This window comes from Bactrocera neohumeralis, chromosome 4 (assembly GCF_024586455.1).
Source record: "Bactrocera neohumeralis isolate Rockhampton chromosome 4, APGP_CSIRO_Bneo_wtdbg2-racon-allhic-juicebox.fasta_v2, whole genome shotgun sequence".
NCBI classification, from domain to species: Eukaryota; Metazoa; Arthropoda; class Insecta; order Diptera; family Tephritidae; genus Bactrocera; species Bactrocera neohumeralis.
This window is the reverse complement of record NC_065921.1, coordinates 34,839,474-34,864,719: the sequence shown is the minus strand read 5'-3', so window position 1 is coordinate 34,864,719 and position 25,246 is coordinate 34,839,474. Positions and strand designations below refer to the sequence as shown.

At 37.0% G+C, this 25,246-nt stretch overlaps 1 protein-coding gene across 1 annotated transcript; it reads right to left on the bottom strand.

The window, feature by feature from the left end:
- Nucleotides 1–1,482: 1,482 nt before the first annotated feature.
- Nucleotides 1,483–24,882, bottom strand: LOC126755958 (probable cytochrome P450 4aa1). Its single transcript, XM_050468698.1, has 5 exons — nt 24,630–24,882; nt 3,789–3,960; nt 3,349–3,729; nt 3,217–3,286; nt 1,483–3,157 (listed from the first exon to the last, which is right to left on the bottom strand). Exons 1-5 carry the CDS (start codon nt 24,645–24,647, stop codon nt 2,281–2,283), a joined length of 1,518 nt encoding a protein of 505 aa, XP_050324655.1. The 5' UTR covers nt 24,648–24,882; the 3' UTR covers nt 1,483–2,280.
- Between the last annotated feature and the right edge of the window lie 364 nt (nt 24,883–25,246).

Genomic DNA, 25,246 nt, shown 5'->3' with positions numbered 1-25,246 from the left:
GAGTTTTTCGCCAAATTTTCAACCAATATAGTGACGTCACCCGTATTCGCCCGATTTAGCTCCGTGTTCCGAAAACTCAAACTCCGTGGAAACCGTTTTGAGTCAACTGAAAGCATTAAACGCGAATCGCTGCGCGCATTGAAAGCTATTTCGGAAATTGACTTTAACAACTGTTTCGAGGATTGGAAAAAACGTTGGCACAAGTATATTGGGGCCAAGCGGAATTACTTTGAGGGGACAACATAGTATCAGAATCTTATATTATATTCTGATTAGCAAATAAGAAATTTACATTCTGAATAAGTTTCACATTGCATTTTTTTAGTGGAAGTTCGGTTTTAGAATTCAACATAGGTGCATCGCCAGCACAGCCATACATCAAATATAGCGATCTTTCAACACTTCCGAAGTCTCATTCATGCAATTTGTCAACATTTTTATTAATATGCGGCACGGTGCACTGTAAGGTCGTTAAAAGGCTAAATTTTCGACCACTATATTTGAGGGCGTATGTCAGCAATAATGAGTCGAATATTCTCTCATAAAGCGCCAATCGTCCACCAGTCTTATCTGCTTAGACAAGTGACCTCACACAACCCCACAAAGAAGAGTTCAGTGGTGTTCGAGGCTCCGGCATAGGCCCACGACGCGAGATAATGCGCTTACCAAAAGTTTCTTTCGATAAAATGATTGTTTCGTTGTCTGTATGTCATGTAGTGGCGTGTCGTTGGAACCAAAGGTCGTCCAATCAACATCCTTCAATTCAGGCACGACATGTCAATAATAATGGCTCTGTGGGGAACAGAGACTACTTGACTATAGACAATGTAACGCTGTTACAGCTTCATATTTAAAGACATATTGACCAATGGTTCTCTCCACCCATAGAGCACAAAACAGTGATATGATGACAAAAATGACAAATCTCAATCGTCAATAAGGTGAATGAACACAGCTCCAACTATTGCGTGCGATGGCGGTTGGATTCATGGACCCAAGATCGATCGACATCATTTCAAAGGCATTCGTTATAATATTGTGGATTTTTTGATGTCTTCGCTCGAATGCGTTAATCGGTTTTGTGCTTAATAGAAATTCGCAATTCACTAAGAAAATATCTCAAAATACCGAACAAATCGTTCGAGAGAATTAATGTTTTTAAATAAGGGTGCCTTTTCATATACATATCCGTATATATTCAGCATGCCTTTCCGGATTGTTGCGCGATAAAACGCTTGAACATCGCTTGTCCAGTATTTAGCAGAATACGATTCTCGTGATGTTAGAAATGCACCTGATCACTCACAGGTTTGCGGTTCACTGATAGCAAAGTATTTTTATACAATGTAAAATCTTTTTTTTTTTTTTTTTAACCATTATTATTACTAAGTTATACTTCTCTAAAAAGTATGGAATATTGGGTAAAAGCAACAGATACAAAATGAAAATGAAAAGAGGAGAAAGGAATCAAAGTTTTGGAACTAAGTATATATTCGTAACATTTATATTTATTTTATGTCATGCCAATTAGGTTATTAATATAGCAACAATACAAGTCTTAGCGTAATACTTAAAATTAGGGTCTATAATATATGAACAATTGCATTTGTTTTGGCATTGATACACTTACTTAGAAAGGCTTTACTGTGAAATTGAAAGTTGAATTTTAAATTTATACTTCGCGTGTTTTTCGAATCGGTTTTTTAGATACGCGTCGTTTTGTGAGGCTCTAAAAGTGAATTCTTCGATTTTTACTATGTCTGAATTTATTGAGCAAAGAAATGCGATAATGCACCATCTCACACTGCATTGGTTATTCGTGATCATTTCGCCAGCTACATTTTCAACTAATGTCGCGTCGCAACCACCGCATTCGCCTGATTTACCTTCGTGTAACTTCTGGCTATTCAGCAAATTCACACGACCACTCCGAGGACACCGTTTTGACTCAATAGAGGATATATAAAAGCTGAATCGAAGAAGGCTCTGATGGCCATCACGACGGATCAGGATTTTTCCAAGTGCTATGATGACTGGAAAACTCGTTGGCATAAGTGTTTTGCAGCGGGAGGGGATTACTTTGAAGGAGATGAAATGTACCAAATTCACCTTTCAATTTGATCACAGTAGTATGTACCTACTTACACATACATATAAATACTTTACAGCTATTGGCTGTGGGAGTGAAAAGTTCCCGCAAGCATTTCTTTAACTAGAGCTACAACTACCATAGCTAAAAGTTTATAATACCTTAAATATAGGAGTCACAAAACACCATTCTTAATTGCTATAATCGATGAGAGGATTTTCGCGTGGCTTTAAATGCACCCATAAACCACCTGAGGCGCGTAGTGTAATTCGAAAGGTGGCATTGAAGGAGGTCTTGCCGGGCACCGGCAGCAGCTGATAACTTCGCAATAAACGCGAGACAACGGTTTTCATTTCCATAATGGCAAAACGATTACCAATGCAGTAACGGGGGCCCGCACTGAACGGTATATAGGCGTAAGGATGACGTGTTTCCATGTTTTGTGGCGAGAAGCGTTCGGGATCGAATTTTTCGGGGTCAGGGTAAATATGTGGCAAACGATGGGTAGCATAAGGACAAATAAATATATTGCTACCAGCGGGTAGTGTATATTTTCCCAAACGCACTTCTTCCCCCAATTTCCGTGCCATTAAAGGCACACTGGGACACAGGCGCAACGCCTCCTTAATACACATCTCCACATAGCGCATTTCTCGCAAATCATTCATAGTTGGGGCGCGCTGGTCGTCCATGAAAATATCGTTAATTTCTGCAACACATTTCTCTTGACATTCGGGGTTTTGAGCAAGCAGGAAGAGTGTGAAGGCAACTGCAGCGCCAACGGAATCTTGTCCGGCAAGCATAAATGTGCAGGCCTCATCTACTATATCATCTTCGGTGAAATCAGCGTTGTTATCCGATATTTCGATCATATAATCCAGCAGACACTTGCGTCCGACAAACGTTCCACTCGCTATCATATCACGACGGCGCTTGATCATTTTACGTGTAAATTGGTCGAGACGCTTCTTTTGATCGAGCTCCTCTGATGCGATTTTCGTAAACTTGTAAACGCTCTCAAACAGAAGCCACGGTTGCAAAAAACGCTCGTTGACTACCACTTTTCCTCTGAAAATAACAAGAAACTGTTTGAGAACAGGAGGTAATAATTAGAATCATCAACTCACTGCCTGAATGGTGATTGTTCCATATCCACTAAGGCACCTTGTCGTTTCACCGGTACACCCAGAACCGCTTCTGTTCAACGAAAGGTAACATAAATCATTTGAATTTGAGGAGATGGGATCGAGTAACCATACCATTTAGAATGTCTATGACACAATTGTTGATATATTTGGCGATATTAACTTCTTCATTGGCGGATGCGTGTAAGTTCTCGAAGAGCGTTTGAGAGGCGTCCGCGAATGTGCCAATGAAGCGCTCCAAAATCGTCAAATGAAACATGGGTTGTATGAATTTTCGATGAGCGTTCCACTTTTCGCCACTACTCGTTATAAGTCCTTTCCCCAGAAAATTATGCATCAATCTGTAGATGAACACTTTCTCTGTATGTTTCTTTGAAGAGAGTATGACTTGCAAATCATCTGGTTGCAGCACGGCAAAGAACGGGAAAAGTAGAACCCAAACACGTATTAGTGGACCGTATAGACCGAAAGCTGTTGCCACGCGTTTGGCGAGCACTGCAAATAACAATAAATGTAATCAGTCTATAAGTAAGTTTTTTTGAGCCCTGATTTACTGTCTTTCTCCTTTATGATCAAGCAATTGCCAAGTATCGGTAATGCTTCCGGTCCTGACAGCTTCAGTGAGAGCAGTACTGACTTTATATAATCCCATAAACTATAAATGGACAGAGCAATGGCCAGTAGCGTTGCAAAACTCCATAACTCCGAGTGTGTGGCATGATCGATCTGGAAAAAGTAATAGAAGATTACAATTAAGCATTCATGGAACAAATTTCGGCTCTGACATAGAGTTGAGCTGATTCAAAGCAAGTCTTTTTCAATATTAATTGCTTTGTAAAATTGGCTTCAGTTCCATGTTTTTAACAAAAGCTTTGCTTTAAAAATATGTAACTTGGCAGCGGGAGTATTTTCGGACTAGACTACGCAATCATGACCAGTTCCAGTTGTTTACATTTTTAGAGAGTTATGAAGTTACTTATGGTAAACATTGTTTTCTGGATATGACAATTTACAGAACTGAAAATAAACTTTCACTTCGTATTTAAGTAAACACAAATACTGAAAACTGAACTTATTATTTTGATTATAAAAGTCTGTGTCAACTTCCTTTATCCCAAGCTGTAATCACAGTTGTGCAGCGGTCATAAAATACAGCAAAGCAAGGTCGTGCTTCTTAGTTCAATTATGACTAGGCATACTTCAAATAAAAATTTTTCACCGAATTTCAACTATGTATATTGTTTATATAAAAAAATATAAAAGAAGAAAAAACGTTAACTTCGGTCGCACCGAAGCTATAATACTCTTCAGAAATCCAAAAATATTCCTTAGAAGAATTATTCCGATCCGAACGATTTCTTCGAAGACTCTACCATTGTCTAAGGAAACAATCCATGCCAAATTTTTTGACGATATCTTGTCATGACAAGGTTATCCATACAAACATTTTATTCCGGTCGTTTAGTTTGTATGGCTGCTATATGCTATAGTGGTCCGATATCAGCAATTCCGACAAATGGGTAGCTTCTTGGTGAGAAAAGGATGGGTGCAAAGTTTCAAATCGATATTTCAAAAACTGAGGTACCAGTTCACATATATGCAGACAGATATACGAACAGACCGACTTGCCTAAACACTCTCAGCTCGTCACGTTGTTTACATATGTATATATATATATATACTCTATAGGGTCTCGGACTCTGACAAACATCTTGGAAATTACCCTCGATTTCACAATTTATGTCTATATTTATAACTCAAGAACGGCTGAACCGATTTGGTTGAAAATTGGTGATGAGGTAGCTTGGAATCTCGGGGCGGGCATAGGCTAATTTCTATAGTTTTATGTTATTAGTCACAGCAATTCAAAAATAAAAAAAAGTATATTTCTAAACATAAGCATGTGTTCAATATTCATGTAAGTTTCATTTGAACATTTTTTTCTTCAAAAATCTATATATATGTATGTATGTACATATAAAAATGAAAATATGTCGGTATGTTCCGAGTAGCTCCGAAACGGCTTGACCAATTTCAATGAAACTTTCAGGAAATCTTTAGATTGACCTGACGAGTAATCCTGTTAAGATTGGTGACGATCGGAGCACTTTTTTTGAATTGTCAAATACAGTTTTTGTTTACTATGATGATATTCTATTGTTTTATAACCCAAATTTGCCTTAACACATTAATTAAGGATATTTAGGAATTCCAGGTTAGTTGTAGCGCCGCGAATGTATCCGTTTACTAATGCGTTTTAAATTGATTATTACAACGGAAAATTATATTTTTCTTCCAATCATATTTCTTCACAGAATCATTGTAATAAATAAAAACTGGCACCCAAAAAAGCAAGTATTGGTAAAAAAATCTCAAAATCATAGAATGTTAAGGAAAAAAGAGCAAATGAAACAGCTGATGATCGTGAGTTAGGCCTTGAGAAAAATCGTACAAGAATATCTACAAGAATAAATATAGCAGAAGAGCATGAATCACGGCTTCAACAAGATAGTGAAAAAAAATTGTTATCGCGAGCTACCGACACAATCCAAAAACATACGCAAAGACTTGATGCCAATCGTAACCGAATAGCTCAATTACAAAAAAAAAAAAAAAATAGATTTAAATCTTGCGGCGTTCAACTACAATAAGGATGATGATTACAGAAATCACAAGGATCGGTGCAATGAACAAAGTTTGTACACATTGTGGTGCTTTGAAGTTCGCTAAAGAATCCCCTGGAATGTGCTGTTCGAACGGTAAAGTTATTTTGTCACCATTGATGAAGTCCCCTGAGCCACTTCTTAGTTACATTTCTAAGCGCACTTCAACTTCCAAACATTTTTTCAAAGTATCCGAAAGTATAATTCATGCTTCCAAATGACGTCCTTTGGAGCAACCAACATAGTGAACAATGCCGGTTACATGCCCACTTTTAAAGTGCAAGTTCAAATTTACCACAGAATTGGATCATTGCTCCCAGTTCAAGATGAAGTTTTTACAAATTTTTTTCACCGCTAATGAAGCTGCAGAAGCTGATCGGCGTTGGGCAATCAGTACTAAAGTAAGACGAGAAATCGTTGTAAAACTTCAAACAATGTTTCATGAACACAACAGCCTCATATGTTCATTCAAAACAGCTCTAGACCAGATGCCGATAGATGATTATAAGGTTGTGATAAGAGCAGACAAAACACAACCCGGGGAGCATAAGCGGCGATTCAATGCACCGGTAAAAGACGACGTTGCAGTGGTTATGGTCGAAACAGAATTCGAGCGACGTGAAATCATCATCCATCTCCGAAATGAAAACCTTCGACACGTTGCGGAAACGCACCGATCCAGTTCTTTTTCCACGTGGCGAAGATGGTTACCATTTTAATGTAATGCAAGTAAATTTAAATCACGATCTCCTTGCACGAATATTCACACAAAAAAGTAAAATCTAGCTCGTCGAAGCGAGCTTCGTAATAAAATCACACAGCTACTTGCAGGGTACAGTGGTTTTTGTTTACATACACATATGTATGTATATGAATTATAGTGATAGTTGTAACTGAATAAGAAAAGATTGAATCATAATTTGAGATGAGTGCATATTAGCTGACAAATATTCCCGAAGCATTGCACAGAACAATGCAAAATTTAAAAGAACCATCAAGTCTGTGTTTTCTTAAGTGTAGTATCTGGGTTTTAGCCGTCAATTTTGCAATTAAATTCTATGAATGTTGGACCGAACATTACCATATGATCAGATATAGGGCGTGAGACGTGCCCTCTTCTGCTCTACTCTGCACTGTTATTCACTATAGCAGGATGCATATACATACATATATGTCTAACGATATACTATACAGATACAGAGACTGTGAATATGTTGTTACATTATACATACATATTTATGCATGTACTATTCCTGATAGTTTGAAGTGATTTATCAATAAAATACGTAGTCTGCCAATTTAACTATTCCATTATATTGTTATCACGATAAATGATATCCTTGACAACAAAGAGCGAGCGGAGCCGAGGGTGTAGACTAGTTTTTAATAAAATCATGTTACTTGTATCCAAAACAAAACCAGTTAAAGTCAAATTTGATTAAAAATTATATGAAAATAAAAAATATAACAAAAAGTTGCGTATACGACTTGTTGGCCCATCTAAATAGTTCTATGTACTATGTACTATGTGTGTATACACAAAATAGTTGAGCAGTTGGAAAGCAATCGCAAGAGCGATTATATTATATTTAAAAATAAAGTACAATATACAACACCTGATCAAATTTGACTGACAAAAACATTTTACGTATTTTAATAATCTCAATCAATCAAGCTTTATTAATTAGGCGTATTTTATTTGACCGTCTTAAGCTAATAGCTCAATAGTTGGCAAAAAAAAACGCTTAGCTTATTTCATTTTTTTGATTAAAAACGAATTAGGCTGCCAATACGGGCATAAGCAATCATCTGATATTCAATTTATATCAATACATATGTCTGATTTGGAGAAAATAAGAAAACAAAAAACTGAAAATAAATGTTCATACAAGGTACTTTCCAAAGTAAACAGGACTTTATGAAGCTAGTGCCCCCTGGTGGCGCTATCTATATGCCGACTGGTATGTAAGAATCTGATATCTTTATCGATTGTCCAGTGAGAATTTCATGATATTTCATTGATTGGAAGTGAAGTTATTGCGTTTTAAGTGTCAATATGTTTGTGTTATCGGTGCGAAAATGAGCTTCGAACAAAGAGCCAACATTAAATTTTGTTTTAAAATTGGTAAAACTTTTACCGAAACATTTCAATTGATGAAACAAATTTATGGCGATGATTACCTATCCAGTAGCAGAGTGCACGAATGGTTTCAATGTTTTCAAAGTGGTCGTGAGGGCATAAATGACGATCAACATGTGAGCCAATCAAAATTCGTGATCACCGGAAGATCCATCGAAACTGTGCGTGAATTCATAAAACATCAGCCGAAATCATCATTGAAATTCATGGAGATGGAATTAAACATCTCCAAAACATCGATTTATCGTATTTTGACCGAACATTTGGGCTTACGAAAGGTGTATGCACGGTTTGTTCCGCACAAATTGGCTGACGACCAAAAATTGCTCAGAATCCAACATTCGAAGGACATATTGTGACCGATTGTTTGACCAAAAATCATATTTTAACCATTAACCACTCCCCGTATTCACCTGATTTGGCACCGTGCGACTTCTTCTTTTTCGGAAATATGCATTTGCCCATGAAAGGAAAGCATTATGCAGACGTAGAGGCCATTCAAAAGGCTTGCACCGGCCAACGCACTTTGTATTTGTCTTAATTTTAACTCAATAACCATCCACAAAAATCTGTAATTTTGGCTTCTTTACATTTTCATTTGTCAAAATAAGGTTTATGGATATTACCAATCACTTTTTTCTAAAAAAAATTTAACTATTGTGAAGGCAAACAAAAACGGTGAACTGGCGATTGCTCCAGTTCCATATAGAAGCTAAGATAGGTTTTGACAAGCCAATATAAATATGTTGGGTAAGTCATCGACTTCAAAATAGGATTCTTTTGAGTCAATACAAGTATGCCAATTGTTTTCCTATAAGCTCCGCCTGTGATGTCCTTCAGTGAATGACTTTTAATGTCTTTAATGGAAAACAGGGAAAGTGACAGGGCACCAAATCTGCTGAATATGGTCGGCCAAAATAATTCTTAATGACCGTTTGATTTGTTCATAACACGGCAGTAATCAAAGGTTACGGTGAGATGCATACACTCACATTTCGATATCAGTAATGATGTGCTATATTAACGTAGCTATGTTGTCATGTACCTCTATTGCGACCTCCACGCGACTTCGTTTCTGCAAAAGATACAGGGACTAGCATTGAGACGCTTCATACCCGAAATATTAACCAAAACCTGTTGAGTCGATCCAATGGAGATGTTGAGATCATTTGTTACCTCTATAATAGGGCGGGTTGATTTAAAAATCGCCCATTGCTCTATGAAAATCATATTCTAGGGATCAAAATAAGAAACTTTGCCGAAGGAACCATACCTATAAAACGAATTTTGATGTCCCTCAATTTGGGTCGAACTTTTGGGTAGGGCAAATTTTGAAAAATCCCACTTTGACCCATTTAGAGTGCTCCAATCGAGTCCAAATGTATGACCGACCCCCACTAACTTTAGACGGCCGATCCACCCATGCCAGTGGCACACCCCATGGAACTCCCCTGGGGGGTTCCCGATACAATCATTTCAAAAAATCACCATTTTTGGCCTTTACATGAAAAAATCAGCTAAATGGCTATTTTTTTCTTTATTTTTATTTATTTATTTATAATAATATCTATTTTTTCTCTTAAGAAATTTATTTAGTCAGAACATATGTAAATGAAACAAGTAAGGAAGGGCTAAGTTCGGGTGTCACCGAACATTTTATACTCTCGCATGATAAAGTGATAATCGAGATTTCATTATCCGTCATTTACATATTTTTCTAATACCGTATTTTTGTAAAGTTTTATTCCGCTATCATCGTTGGTTCCTAATGCATATATTATACAGAGAAGGCATCAGATGGAATTCAAAATAGCGTTATATTGGAAGAAGGTGTTGTTGTGAACCGATTTCACCCATATTTCGTACATGTCATCAGGGTGTTAAGGAAATATTATATACCGAATTTCATTGAAATCGGTCTAGAAATTCCTGAGATATGGTTTTTGGTCCATAAGTGGGCGAGGCCACGCCCATTTTCAATTTTTAAAAAATCCTGGGTGCAGCTTCATTCTACCATTTCTTCCATAAAATTTAGTGTTTCTGACGTTTTTTGTTAGTCGGTTAACGCACTTTTAGTGATTTTCAACATAACCTTTGTATGGGAGGTGGGCGTGGTTATTATCCGATTTCTTCTATTTTTGAACTGTATATGGAAATGCCTGAAAAAAACGACTTTGTAGAGTTTGGTTGACATACCTATAGTAGTTTCCGAGATACGTACAAAAAACTTAGTAAGGGGCGGGGCCACGCCCACTTTTCCAAAAAAATTACGTCCAAATATGCCCCTCCCTAATGCGATCCCTTGTGCCAAATTTCACTTTAATATCTTTATTTATGGCTTAGTTATGACACTTTATAGGTTTTCGGTTTCCGCCATTTTGGGGGCGTGGCAGTTGGCCGATTTTGCCCATCTTCGAACTTAACCTTCTTATGGAGCCAAGGAATACGTGTACGAAGTTTCATCATGATATCTCAATTTTTACTCAAGTTACAGCTTGCACGGGCGGACGGAGAGACGGACGGACAGACGGACGGACAGACGGACGGATAGACGGACGGACAGACGGACGGACAGACGGACGGACGGACAGACAGACATCCGGATTTCGACTCTACTCGTCACCCTGATCACTTTGGTATATATAACCTTATATCTGACTCTTTTAGTTTTAGGACTTACAAACAACCGTTATGTGAACAAAACTATAATACTCTCCTTAGCAACATTGTTGCGAGAGTATAAAAATTAATTTAAGTGAGTTATAGAAATGAAACTAAGAAAAATTATTGTTTGAAGTCTTTTATACTTTCAAGTCTGGGCAATTTCGCACGGCTCTCTAATGTCGTCGCCATAACAGCCTCTACATTTTCCGGTATAACCCGTTTGGAAACGCTAGCTAGCAATTGAACATGTCGTTCCGTTCCTTGTATGTGTGATGGAATTTTGGGATCATTAAACGGTGGATCATCTTGATTTAAATATTCTTTCAATGTATCGTACGGAATGCATCGCGTGAATGGTGGTTCAAATACGATATTTATATCATTCAAATTGATCATTTCCGTATAACTTGAGTCTATAATATCAACATAAGGATTTATAAGCACTTTTTTATACCCTGAACAGGGTATATTAAGTTTGTCACGAAGTTTGTAACACCCAGAAGGAAGCCATGTCCGTCTGTCTGTCTGTATATATACGAACTAGTCCCTCAGTTTTTAAGATATCGTTTTGAAATTTTGTAAACGTCATTTTCTCTTCAAGTAGCTGCTCATTTGTCGGAACGGCCGATATCGGACCACTATAACATATAGCTGCCATATAAACTGAACAATCGGAATCAAGTTCTTGTATGGGCAACTTTCACATTTGACAAGATACATTCACGAAATTTAGTACATGTTCTAAGGCAACAATGTAATCTCCGAAGAAATTGTTCAGATTGGTTAACTATGGCATATAACTGAACGATCTGAATCAAATGCTTGCATGGGAAACTTCCTCATTTGACGATATACATATCTTCACGAAATTCGACATGGATTACTGCTTAAGGTAACAATATAATCTCCGAAAAAATTGTTCAGATCTGTTAACCATAGCATATAGCTTCCATACAAACTGAACACATAGTTACTAAAAGAAATGCACCTGTGAAGGGTATATTAGCTTCGGTGCAGCCGAAGTTTACGTTTTTTCCTGTTTTATCTTTCTGACGTTATCTTCGTTATCGTCGTTAACGGAGATGCAAGAGGCCAAAATTCAAATCTTATGTACATACATGGGTAAAGAAATATGATGGGCTCGGTTTGCATAGAGCATTGCGACTAGGAAATAGGAGAAGCGAAAATTTATAACTCTTAATGTAAATGATGGACATTAATTCTATTTATTCTATTTTTGAACGAGTAGAATTTGATTTGCGTTATGAGCTAATATAAAGTATATGTATAAATGTTAAAGTTTAAATGAAAATTTCAAAAAGTTTTAATTACAAACAAGTATGGAGAGCTTACATTCGAGCGAAGCAAAAAAATTTGAAACGCATACAAAATATTAGTATTGAGGAAGCTTTTTATTAAAATTTAAGTAAATTTATGAATGAATAACTTATTATATTCTTCTTTTTCTTTGCTGGCGTAGCTACTGCGATTATAGCCGAGTTAATAACAGAGCGCCAGTCGTTTCATCTTTTCGCAATATGACACCAATTGGAGATTCCAAGCGAAGCCAGGTCCTTCTCCACCTAGTCTTTCCAACGGAGTGGAGGTTTTCCAATTCCTCTGCTTCCCCCGGCGGGTACTGCGTCGAATACTTTCAGAGCTGGAGTGTTTTCGTCCATCCGGACAACATGACCTAGGCAGCGTAGCCGCTGTCTTTTATTTCGCTGAACTATTGATGACATTGACATCGTATATCTCGTACAGCTCATCGTTCCATCGAATGCGATATTAGCAGTGGCCAACGTGCAAAGGACCATAAATATCTCGCAAACTCGTAACGACGACTCATCAGATGTTGTCATCGTCCATGCCTCTGCATCATATAGCAGGACGGAGATGATGAGTCACTTGTAGAATTTTTTTAGTTCTTCGAGAGAGGACTTTACTTCTCAATTGCCAACTCAGTACGAAGTATCACCTGTTGGCAAGGATTATTTTGCGTGGGATTTCGAGACTGACATTGTTGTTGCAAGTTATGACTGTCATCAGTGACGTGGGAGCCGAGTCGCCTGTATCGATTAATTTTTTTATAAAGACATCTGTAAATAGTGCTTAGTTCGGGTGTAACAGACATTTTGTACTCTTGCAACTTTCAGAAATCAAAGCCGGCGAAATTCCTTCAGGTGCTTCATCCATCCTCTTCTTCAAATGATGAATTAATGATATTTAATATTAACCCCACCGAAGAGACTAAATATATTGAGTTAATCTCAAAATTGTCTACCAGAGGATCGGAATTCATTTATTAGAGATATGAGGTAAATACCAATTTAATTCTACTAGTTCACCGCTAAGCCCCATACTTTTAAGAAATCTTGTTTGTTTGTTGTTTAGTTTCATTAAAACATCACTAATTTTGACCATGCTAAACGGTTTAAATACAGGTGAAAAGACGGTAATCATTTGATTGGGTATATTGAAAGCAGAGAAAGGAACGGGTTGAGTGCATTAATTTTCACATTGCTTGGTTATACAAGAGAACATATTTTGAGGTAATTTTAAAAAATACTTCTTGTGCGACATATTAGGCACAAACTTGTTAGACGATAATCATTATAAATAGTACATATGGGCGGGGTGATTTTAATTATTTTTGCTAATTCTACATACAATTACCATGCCACAGACCAACAAAATGGTCACAGGACTTCATTAAGGTGCCTCACATTCCATCAACAAATATATAAGGAGTGAACTCAACCGGATGTTTCAAAATCCTGATGTTCGTTGTATGGGGTTGAGTCAAGTTTTCACCCGAATTTTGCTCATACAAAGCCCTCTTAGCCCCATCCTGGGTAGCATGTAATTGGTAATCCAATCGATCCAAGAGTATACCTCAGCACGACAAGGGCACTTTTAGCCTGACAGTATCAGCTATGACTCGGTATATAATTTAAAATCTTCATAAATTAATCAAATCAGTATAATATACGGATCAGGCAGAGAACGTTTTTAGAACACTGAACTGATCTTTAAGCCAAAAGAATTAATAATCGTAGCTTGCTTCTTTAAAAAACTACTCAACTCAATTGAAAGTGAGGCTAAATAGGCTATTAAATTATTATTTACAAGTTCCAAAGCAATGTACAAGAATATGGTGGGAAATGAAACAAAAATGGAAAACTATTGCCAACGATTTCTATTCTAGACCAAAGGTAAAATGAGGTTGGCTAGGTAACAGAACCGGTAATATCTTTTGCAAGGCGCTTAACTGAGTGGTAGGAACTGAAATGCCTGCGAACGAGCAGTCTAAATATTTAAATGTGTGTGTATGTTCAATATGTTCAATATGTTCACACAACGCACTCAACCGTTAAGTATAGTAAGTGTTAACAAATCATTCAAATAAAATGGTGTCTGTAAGTTTTTATATCAACGTTTGCTCAAACTCGTAGAAATTTTCATGTGGAATGCGGGTGTGGGGCAAATTCATTAATCAAAAGGTATTTGTAACTCTTTTGATGCGAACTATGTTTATGTATTGATTTGCGACCAAATTTTAAATCAGTTAAATGTGTGAGTATGTAGAGGCTTTTGAACTGTAATCAAAAAAATGTGCGTGCTATGTGTGGACACTATACCATTAGACTATGTTGTTACTAGTGTAATATAATTACAGCATAGCAGGGTATACCATATTAAGTTTGTAACGCCTAGAAGAAAGTGTTGGAGACCCAAAAATATAGATGTATAAATGATCAGCTTGACAAGATCACTTGATTTAACCATGTCCGTCTGTCTGTATATACCCATACCATAAAGCTACCATATAAAGTGAGCGGCCAAAATCAAGTCCCTGTATGGAAAACTGTATTATTTGACAAAGTATTTTCACGAAATCTGGCATGAACTATTATTACAGCATCGCTACAATATTCGAAGAAATTATTCAGATTGGGTAATTATAGCATTTAGCTGTCATACAAACTGATCTATAAAACTCAACTATTTGTATAGAAAACCGTTTTATTTAACGAGATATCATTATGAAATTTGGCATAGATTATTTTCCAAGACATCGCCATAATCTCCAAACATATTGTTCAGATCAAACCACTGCTGTATATAGGTGCCATATAAACTGACTGATTTTCTTGTTTTTTATATTGCTTTGAATAATGCTGATCTAGTTATACTTGATATGGTCGGTTATGTAGCTTTGGTAAAGCAAAAATAAATGGGATATTGTAAGAGAAACTATGTATCTTCGATATATGTGACCTGGTCTACGAAAAGGGAGCTAACGTGCGAAAACTAGTTTTCTGGGAAAAGCTGTTAAAAATAATCGTCAGTTTCTCGTTATCTCATTAATTGTTCTCCTTTTTTTTGACACTCAACCCCCCTTTGCGTAGACCAGGTCACATATGCGTTTGAGTTGAATTAGACACAAGCACATGCCTAGATAGGTACGTCTTATGATGCGGCATTTTCGTGTGCGACAATCAAAATGAAAACGCTCGAGTACGTGAAGGAAATCAATTTTAAGAATGTGTGTGTATTCAAATTACTAATGGAAATAAACAAAACGACTCGATAACTATCGGGACAGGCAATTCAAACGTTCGTGCTGACAACTATAGATGCTTAACTAACGATTTGTTATTTATCAATTTTAATTTGTTGTTTTCGACTCATTTCATTGTACGTATGTGCGTATATGTATAAATATGTGCATATGTGTACATTTTAAGTCAGCTGCAGAGTTGTCAAGCATTTAAGCAAGCAAATAAAGGCGGTAAGTTCCAACTCAAGGCGCTAAGAAAAAGTGGAAGAATTCGCCTTCCTTCCTTCTCAAAACAAAACACATTTTGGCAATTAAATGAGGAAGTGAACAGCGGGACATGAGCGCAAACATCAAGGCGAGCTAAATGCGCCAAAATCTCGTTTGCTGGCACGAGCATAACCAAGATAGGCGCAAGTCGCGCTCGTGCAATATTTTGTTGGCATTACGACGCCATGGCATTGCACTAGATACATTCCGAAATACTGGAGTTCGTGCGAAAACATGCTCTGACACCTACATACATAGAGCTCTTGCGGTCGTTTGACAGGTCAAGATTGTTTTGCATGTTGTGCTTGTTTCGTTCCCAGCTTTGTATTTGTGTTGACAGCTGGTACAATACATGTGATAAGATAAATAAAAGCTGTCGGAATGGTGACATGCTAAAAGCATTAATACTTATTACCTCAAAAAGGCGTATTATTGCATAATAAGCAATAATTTGAAAACATGTTTACACTACATGTGCATCTCCACATACTCGTACACACATACATATCTTATTATAGAGCGCGTCTACTCTATGGCACATGAGAATGAAATTTATATACAGTATTATACTCAAAAATAATAGACATCGTCAGGAATTCTTCGCTTAAATATGTATACGAATTTACAGGTTCTGTGAAGTAGCGGGGCAAATGAGTATGCCCTGTAGTCCAACGGAGAGGCATACTTACGTACAGGGATTATTGCCGCAACCTCCAAAGAAAAATTAATTTCAATCTTAAAAGTATCTCAAACTACAAGTTCCTCTCTAAAACTCTTTTTCAGCTAAATGTGGGCCAAATGACATTATTCCGGACACACTTTTGTATGTTTGAATTATTTATAAAGATACGTTTGAGAACCGAAGGGCAATTGGATTTATCTAATTCGAATGGCTTAATAAAAAAATAATGGATTTTCCGTTTGGCATATATTGAAAATTATAATGGGTGATTCTAGTAGAGGTGAGAGTGAGGCCGCTAGACCTTCCCAAGCGACATCGATTCGCTCTGAACCTGGACTCTTGAAAAGTTCCGATAAAATCCGACGATTTCGAGCCAAATTTCGTTCAGCGATGAGACCCATTTCTGGCTCAATAGATATGTAAGCAAGCAAAGTTGCCGCATTTGCGACGAAGGGTAGTCTGAAGAGATTCAAGAGCAAAATGGCAGCTCTTCAGGAAAAAACAACGGTTTGGTGTGGTTTATGGGCCGGTGGATGCCGCTGGGAACGTAACCGGCAACGGCGATCGTTATCGGGTCATGATAACCGGCGCAATTTGGTTTCAACAAGACGGCGCCACACACCGCAACAATCAATGGATTTATTGAGAGAACTCTTCGATGGGCCGATAATTTAGGGAACCTCGAAATGGATCACCATTTACGAGTTGTGTATTTTTCAGGTGGTATGACCAATACAGAGAAACTGGAAACGTAGATGACAAGCTAGGAAGAGCGAGAAACCACGTGGCATCTAAAAGCTTCATCTCCTTTTTGAGAATCCACTGCTCTAAGCTGAGCATCCTTTTGTTATAAAGGGACTAAACAAAAATCTATAATACAATGAAAAAAGGTTGCATTGAGAGCAGGAAAACATAAATCGTCATTGGTTTGATGTATTATTTACAGATGAATCAACTTTTGTATTGTCCAACCCCTTGAGACGTAGATTTACTCAACATAGTACCGATAAAAGTGCATCTTTATGAATGCTTCTCTGCTCATGGATTTGGGGTTTTGAGGTGCTTCATAGACAACGTGAACGCCGTTAGAATGATAAAATTGTATAGAAACATGGGAAATTGCAGCAATCGTTGAATAAACGTTAGCTAGAGCAAACCAATGTATTTTATACAATTTCAACATGCCCTTTGGAAATCGAAAAAGAAATCGAATTTTTTTGAACACAAGATGCTAGAAAAGCGCAGAATATTTGCAACACAGCTGATGCGGTAAGCTGAAAACGAAAGGGTGTATGCGGAATGTAATCATTGCGACAGTGTTTACTTTTATGACAGAGTTTAACGTTCTTTAGTACGAGGGCTGCTATATATATTCTGGCCTAGGGCAACCCTAAATGTTGCCAGGTGCAATGTGATATTTCCATTGGAAAGTTTGACATTTTTTAGCATAACATCACTCAGAACGTTTTGTCATTTAATAGTGAATTGTTTTATTTACAGGGAATTAAAAAATTCATCTCGGCCAAAAAATGGAATTAACTCGTGAACATTTTCATGCGATCATTTTTCACAACTTTCGACGTGGATTATCACGACAAGAGTGCATCGATGAACTAAAATCTTTGTATGGCTATGAAGCACCATCCTATAGCACTGTGAAAAACTGGTACAACGAATTCAATCGTGGCCGACGCTCGCTCAAAGACGAATTCCGTGAAGGTCGTCCAAAAACAGCCGTTGTGCCAGAAAACATCGATGCCGTACGTGAACTGATAATGCAAGACCGTCATGTAACATACCTTCAGATAGAGGCATGCCTATGCATTTCTCCCACCAGCATACATTCGATATTGCATGAACACCAGGCCGTAAAAAAGGTTTGTTCTCGTTGGATCCCGCACAATTTGACAATCGCTCAAAAAAAGGCTCGTGTGGATTGGTGTAAAGAAATGCTGAAAAAATACGATCGCGGTGCTTCAAAAGACGTTTATAAGACGAATCATGGATCTATGCGTATGAGCCCGAAACAAAACAGCAATCGACAAAAAAAAAATAAAAAAAAAAACAAAAAAAAACATTTTCTTTGATAAATATGCCTATTTACATTATTAGGCCAGAAATATATATAGCAACCTACGTAAAATGTCTCCAACAGTGGCAATATAACGCGTTCGATGAGTGAATTGTGGACAATCTCTTGCTCAGCATTACCAAATCAGCATAAAAGTGTTCCCTACGATATCACTAATGGAGGGCAAAAGTGAGTAAATATTAAAATAAATGTGTTGCTGCTTTGCTACGGATAACAGATAGATTGTAACTGAAGAAACATGCCCTACGTATGTATGTATCTAATTTGACAATTTCAAAGATGTAAAGGCCTCGGAGTTTTGTTTACAAACGGAGTAGAATAACTAAATTAAAATGTGATTTGACTTTAACTCGTGTAAAAAATCTGCGAAACATTGATAAAGCTTCAAATTACAAACGACTTATTACTCCCTATTAACCTTTGGCCGCCCATTTGAAGTATTTAACTATAAGTATATAAATATATTTATATATACATATATGTATATGCACGAGTGTATATATGGTAGTCAGTCGCATTTGTTAATTTGTATGGGTATCCTCTAAAGTGAAAGTCGGACCTTTGGCAATAAATATGAAAATTATTCGTTATTTATATGACATCAGCGTCATATTCATTGTGAACATCATAATTCAAATGGAAAAAGCGTTCTTAATTCACTCTTTTTGGGAACGTATTCGAGTATATTTAAAAACATAAAAATGCCTACAGATAATTGTAGTTAAGCTAACGTATTTGCATAATAGAAAATTTAGTCGGTGGGAAAAGTAACACCTTACACATATGCGCATAATTTTTCGCTGTAAAAATATTCAGTTGCACTGTTCTATTTATACACATCAATTTAACGGTTGTGTGTTAAGATGATTTTTACATAAGCTAAGGAAACATCAATACTTGCTTAAGTGTACAAAAATTATTACCGCTTAGAATAAACAACACTGTTTAGAACAAATAAAATAAATTGGTGATATTATCAAATGATCTATCGTAGGTGCAAGCGAAGAGTGACGTTCTGTGCAAAAATTACTAGTAAAACAAGTAAGGAAGGGCTAAGTTGATAAAGTGATAATCGAGATTTCATTATCCGTCATTTACATATTTTTCAAATAGCGTATTTGTGTAAAGTTTTATTCCGCTATCATCATTGGTTCCTAATGTACATATGTATATGTTCACCCGCGGCCAAGCGTAACTTACCACTTGATATTTTTTCACTATCTTAAATTTTTTCGTTCTTTGGGTAACTTTTTTATGGAATTAATAAAATACGGGGAATATATAGATGGCTCGAATATATTTGGTTAACTGTTGACTTTAATCTGGCCCATTTGTAAAATTAAATTGAGACAACTTTTTTTTATTTGATAAAATAACTTAACAACATTTTTTGTTTCAATTGAAAATGGAATAATCAAAAAGAGATTTCATTATCCGTCATTTACGAGCAGACATTGACCCATTTTCCAAAACACTGCTTGAAATTTCCTCCTCAAACACTACATTTTTTTTAGTTCTCGTATTTTACTTTTTTGACAGAACTTATTTTTTTTTAATATTTTATATTTGTGTAAGGCAGAGATCACTTCGTGAAAACTTAACTTACCGCAACAAGTACCGTTACAATGAGTGATAGAACATATATGTATTACGCTTGGCCGTATATATTATACAGAGAATTCATCAGATGGAATTCAAAATAGCGTTATATTTGAAGAAGGCGTGGTTGTGAACCGATTTCACCCATATTTCGTCCATGTCATCAGGGTGTTAAGAAAATATTATATACCGAATTTCATTGAAATCGGTCTAGTAGTTCCTGAGATATGGTTTTTGGTCCCTAAGTGGGCGATGCCACGCCCATTTTCAATTTTTAAAAAAGCCTGGATGGAGCTTCCTTCTGCCATTTCTTCCGTAAAATTTAGTGTTTCTGACGTTTTTTGTTAGTCGGTTAACGCACTTTTAGTGATTTTCAACATAACCTTTGTATGGGAGGTGGGCGTGGTTATTATCCGATTTCTTCCATTTTTGAACTGTATATGGAAATGCCTGAAGGAAACGACTCTATAGAGTTTGGTTGACATAGCTATAGTAGTTTCCGAGATATGTACAAAAAACTTAGTAGGGGCGGGGCCACGCCCATTTTTCCAAAAAAATTACGTCCAAATATGCCCCTCCCTAATGCGATGCTTTGTGTCAAATTTCACTTTAATATCTTTATTTAGTTAGCTTAGTTATGACACTTTATAGGTTTTCGGTTTTCGCCATTTTGTGGGCGTGGCAGTGGGCTCATTTTGCCCATCTTCGAACTTAACCTTCTTATGGAACCAAGTTTCATGATGATATCTCAATTTTTACTCAAGTTACAGCTTGCACGGACGGACGGACGGACACGGACGGACGGACAGACAGACATCCGGATTTCAACTCTACTCGTCACCCTGATCACTTTGGTATATATAACCCTATATCTGACTCTTTTAGTTTTAGGACTTACAAACAACCGTTATGTGAACAAAACTATAATACTCTCCTTAGCAACTTTGTTGCGAGAGTATAAAAATATTAAATGTTGTTTTTAGAAATGTGGTTTTCAAGAAGAATTGAAAGGCCTACAATTTAGTTTTATGGCCAAAAAGAAAGCATTATTATAAAGAGAGTTTGCTGTTGTGGTTTAAAAATGAGGGAGAATTTCAGGGAAGTGACTGGCGCGGCTGGCTCGATTAAGTTTCAGCCGATAAGCCCAATTTTTATTCAGGTTATGCAGCAATAGGGACTGTATATACATATGTCAGCAACAACACGCCAAATATTCTCTTAAACAGCGTCAATCGTTTTGGGGGTGATTTGCGCAGACAAGCGACTTCACAAAAACCCACAAGATTTCAGCCAGCGGTGTTAAACCGCACGATCGTGGGGGTCACGTCAAAGGCTCAATAGCTATATATTTTTTCTCTGGCTGCATGACATGTAGCGACATCTTGTCAGACCAAATGATCGCCCACATTAATATCCTCAAATTCAAACATGAAAAAGTCATTATTTACGGCTTTATAGCGTTCCTCATTGACTGTAATGTTAAGGGGGGCTTCGTTTGTGAATAAATATCGGCCAATGACCCTGTCTGTCTATAAAACACAAAAAAGCGAGCTTAATCGCTGAACAAAATTTTCTTGTGAAATTCGGGATAGGTGGCCGTCTCGTTTTAAGCCCATTCACCGAACGTGCAAACCAAACTGAGTATAAACCAAGTAACAGCTGGCAAAAAGAGTAGCTCCGAAAAAAGTATTGCCACCTAACAAAAAAAAAAGCATCCGTTAAGATATCACCTGGACGGAAGAAACTCGGAAAGAAGGACAAACATATTTTCATCAATAAAATTGATATCCGAGCGCCTTAGTTTATTGCTCAAATAATACTATGCATTACGGTATCATATAAATTTCTACGTTTCATTTCATTTCACTTCTACAACCTACTTTTTCTGAGGGCACATAAAGTCAATGGCTGAGAAACCGATTGGTCAATCTGGTCAAAGTTGAAAACCAACATTCAAACTGTTATTGGCAAAATAGAAACAACCGTGCTGATAAAGTTGTGGAGAATTGATCCCATAATATAAATATTTTCCCATTTCCATTTGACTTCTATCGGTCAATACATAAGAAATCTTAATGAAATTCAGAAATAATTGCACGTTGCGTTCAATATGCGATGAAGCTCACTTTTGGTTGAATGTCTACGTTAACAGATAAAATTGTCGCATTTGTTTATAATTCACAAGCCATAATTGAGAGGCCATTACATTCTCAAAGGGTCATTGTTTAATGTGCACTTTGGTGCAGAAGGAATCATTGGTTCACATGTCTTCGAAAATAAAGCCGGCCATAACATTACAGTCAATGAGAAATGCTACTGCGCCATGATTAAAGACTTTTCGTACCTGAACCGGACGACCTTTGGTTCCGCCGAGACGGCGCTACATTGAAAGTCAAGTTCGGCTTTATATCTTGTTCTCTAATTATGCAAATCCTCTTGGTGGATTGCGATATTGAAAACACCTGCACCGAAACTATAACACCCCTCACAAACACAAAAGATTCTTTACAAGAACTTTCATCGGAGATTGCAGCAGATTGTTAAATTTCGTGAAGATATCTTTTCAAATGAAAAAGCTTTCCGAGCAAGCACTGGATTCCGGTTGTTCAGTTTTATGGTCTACTGATCCGATATCAGCCGTTCTGTTCAAAAGCTTCTTGGTTAGATAACGACGGGTTCAAAATCTCAGATCGAATTTCTAAAGTTGAGGAACCAGTTCGCATGGATACACACTTTATGGGGTCTCTGACATTTCCTTTCGGGTGTTACAACCATCGTGGCTAACTTAGCATACCCCGTTCATGGTATAAACAGGTTAACTTTGAAACGTACATAAGTGTTTGAAATGAATTGATAGAAAGAAAATATACACATTATAGATGCGCAGTATGCTTGTATTTGCTTTGTGCAATAAAACAAACAAATTTATTGCTTGCAATCAATTACAAAAATTAACATACATATATACACACATAGAGGTACATAAATAAAAATGGAGAAGCGCACCGAAAAGGTAAATTTGCATGTTATACTATGTACTCTTATATATATAGTATATATAGGTACATATATACGACTAATAGCCTTGACAAACGGCAGCGTTAATCCGGATTAACTGCGCACTTAATCAGATCCAAATTTGTAGGTGACAGACGGCAGCTATGCGAGTTTGAAACTCTCATAAACAGCTCATTGTCCTTTTTATAATATTTTCAATGAAAATTGATAGAAGATAAACATTACGGTTGTTAGCCGACCAATTTTTACCAAACCATTTTTTATTACAAAAGCATATCAACACATTATTTTTAAAACTGCATCATAACATAGAAGTTTTATTGATATTATATTGAGAATTTGATAAACAGCTGTCGGGTTGCTTGTATTTCATTCACAATAGATGAAAATTGGCCATTTTTAACAATGTTGCCAACGAAAATCTCACAAACTCCCTAAAATTTTGAGAGTTATTTTTGGATTCAGCAACGGAGTTAGTTGTGGTAACTCCTGAATTAATCCCGAAAAATGCAATTAATCTGGTTTAACGCTGCCGTCTGTCAATGCTATAAGTCGAGTAAATGCACTTCCATTTACATATGTATGTGTGTACGTATGTACGAGGCGGGCATCACTTGCTTATTGAATTAATTAGAACAGTCAGAAAAAAGCTGGAAAGCCAACAATTCCTTCTTTATTCACTGGAATTGAATCAAATTTAATGCAAATTCGGCATGTAAACAATAAGGAATCGAGAACGTGACATTCGCTGTGGCGCAGACGACAGCGGCGGCAATAATATTGAGTTCGCACATTATCGCGAATCATGAAGGTATGTATTTTGAGCGGCAAAAATACTAAGCCATATGCATATTAAGTTGGGTGTGTGTGCAGTTATGTTTGTATGTGAGTGTAGGTGGTAACATTAACGCGTGTGTGGTTTTACAGGCATTCTTAGAATCATTCCTGTTTTGGCTTTAACAAAGAATCAGCCATAATTGGTATTTACTTAGAAGTAGCGATAGGCTGTTAACTTCAAAGCAAAGAAACGCGCAAATACACTCTTCCGCAAAGTTCTAAGCTGTATGTTCATTGGAAAACGCGCGTGTTTGCAATCTGCAGCTTTTGCGGCTGCCGAAGGTGCTTGGCGACAAACGCTGCCTAAGTTCACATATTTACACACACACATACATAAACTAAATAAATTTCAGTATATGTAAGTTTATTGTGTATGTGTGTATGTGTTTGGATGTGCGCATGCGCGCGCATGTGTGTGTGTGCATGGAAGTACTTTGTTTGGCGCTCTTATTGCCAACGCTGTTTAAGCGCACTGCTTTGCGTTCAACATTAAGCGTTCAGTATTTAATTTTGCAATTAACACTTTGGCACTAATTGAAATAAATTATTATTAAATCCAACAACAGTGAGTTAGTTGAAGTGAAGTAATCGCAAACGAGCAGCAAATGCTTTACGATTTGAGCGGCGTGCGTGATTTACTAACGAATAATGCTATTCGAACAACAACTAAGACGCAACAATACAGTTAGATTTTCGGTAAAATAGTAAAATAATAATTTGATCGCATAACTTTGGCATTCAAAAATTTAAAACGTCGAAAAAGTCCTGTGTGCTTGCTGAGCTTGACTCGAGCGCTGGAATTTTTGCTGCAAAACACTTTTGAAAAATGTGATTTCACACAATATGCGAAGTGATGGCAGCTCACTCACCATTTTCTGAATAAACATTTTGTTCTAAGTCACCGCCTTTTTCACAGTTCTGAAATATTTTTCGTTTTTATTTTATTTTTTATTTTTTTGCAAGTTCGCACAGCTCGCACTTTGTTCTACTAAATATATTTCAATTAGCACTCACTAATGCCATTAACTAATTTTCACTTTCGATAGTCACTTTTAATGAGTTTTTTCTCAGTGTTGACTTTTTGCTGCGCTGCGCCTTGCTGTAGGCTCGTTAACCCGCTCGTTCAATACGCGACGACAATGAGGCTTTGAATGATCTATAGTAGTCGGCGGAGCTCTTATTTATAACCCCAAAAAATCTACGAAATATCTGCCAAACGCGCTTGAACAGCAGCCGAAGCGGCTACAACAAACACAAATACAAACACAAATGAAATGATAAGCTACAAAATGACAACAACGATGAAAGTGCGCATTTGCACTTGTATTTGTACTAGTACTTGCTTAGCACCTGTCAGTATGTGTGTGTGTGTGTGCTAATGTAAATAAAGTAACTAGCTGCGCTGGGCGTCGAGCGAACGCACGTTTGCCGCGTTGTGTCTACGCGCACGCGTGTGCTCACTTGTATGTAGATGCTACTCATGCAG

Bases quoted from the DNA above. Each gene is read 5' to 3' on its own strand.
- LOC126755958 (XM_050468698.1), bottom strand. The intron at 3,730-3,788 runs GTAAATCAGGGC...TGTTATTTGCAG, and splicing joins GATCATAAAGGAGAAAGACA to TGCTCGCCAAACGCGTGGCA. The intron at 3,287-3,348 runs GTATGGTTACTC...TTCGTTGAACAG, and splicing joins TGTCATAGACATTCTAAATG to AAGCGGTTCTGGGTGTACCG.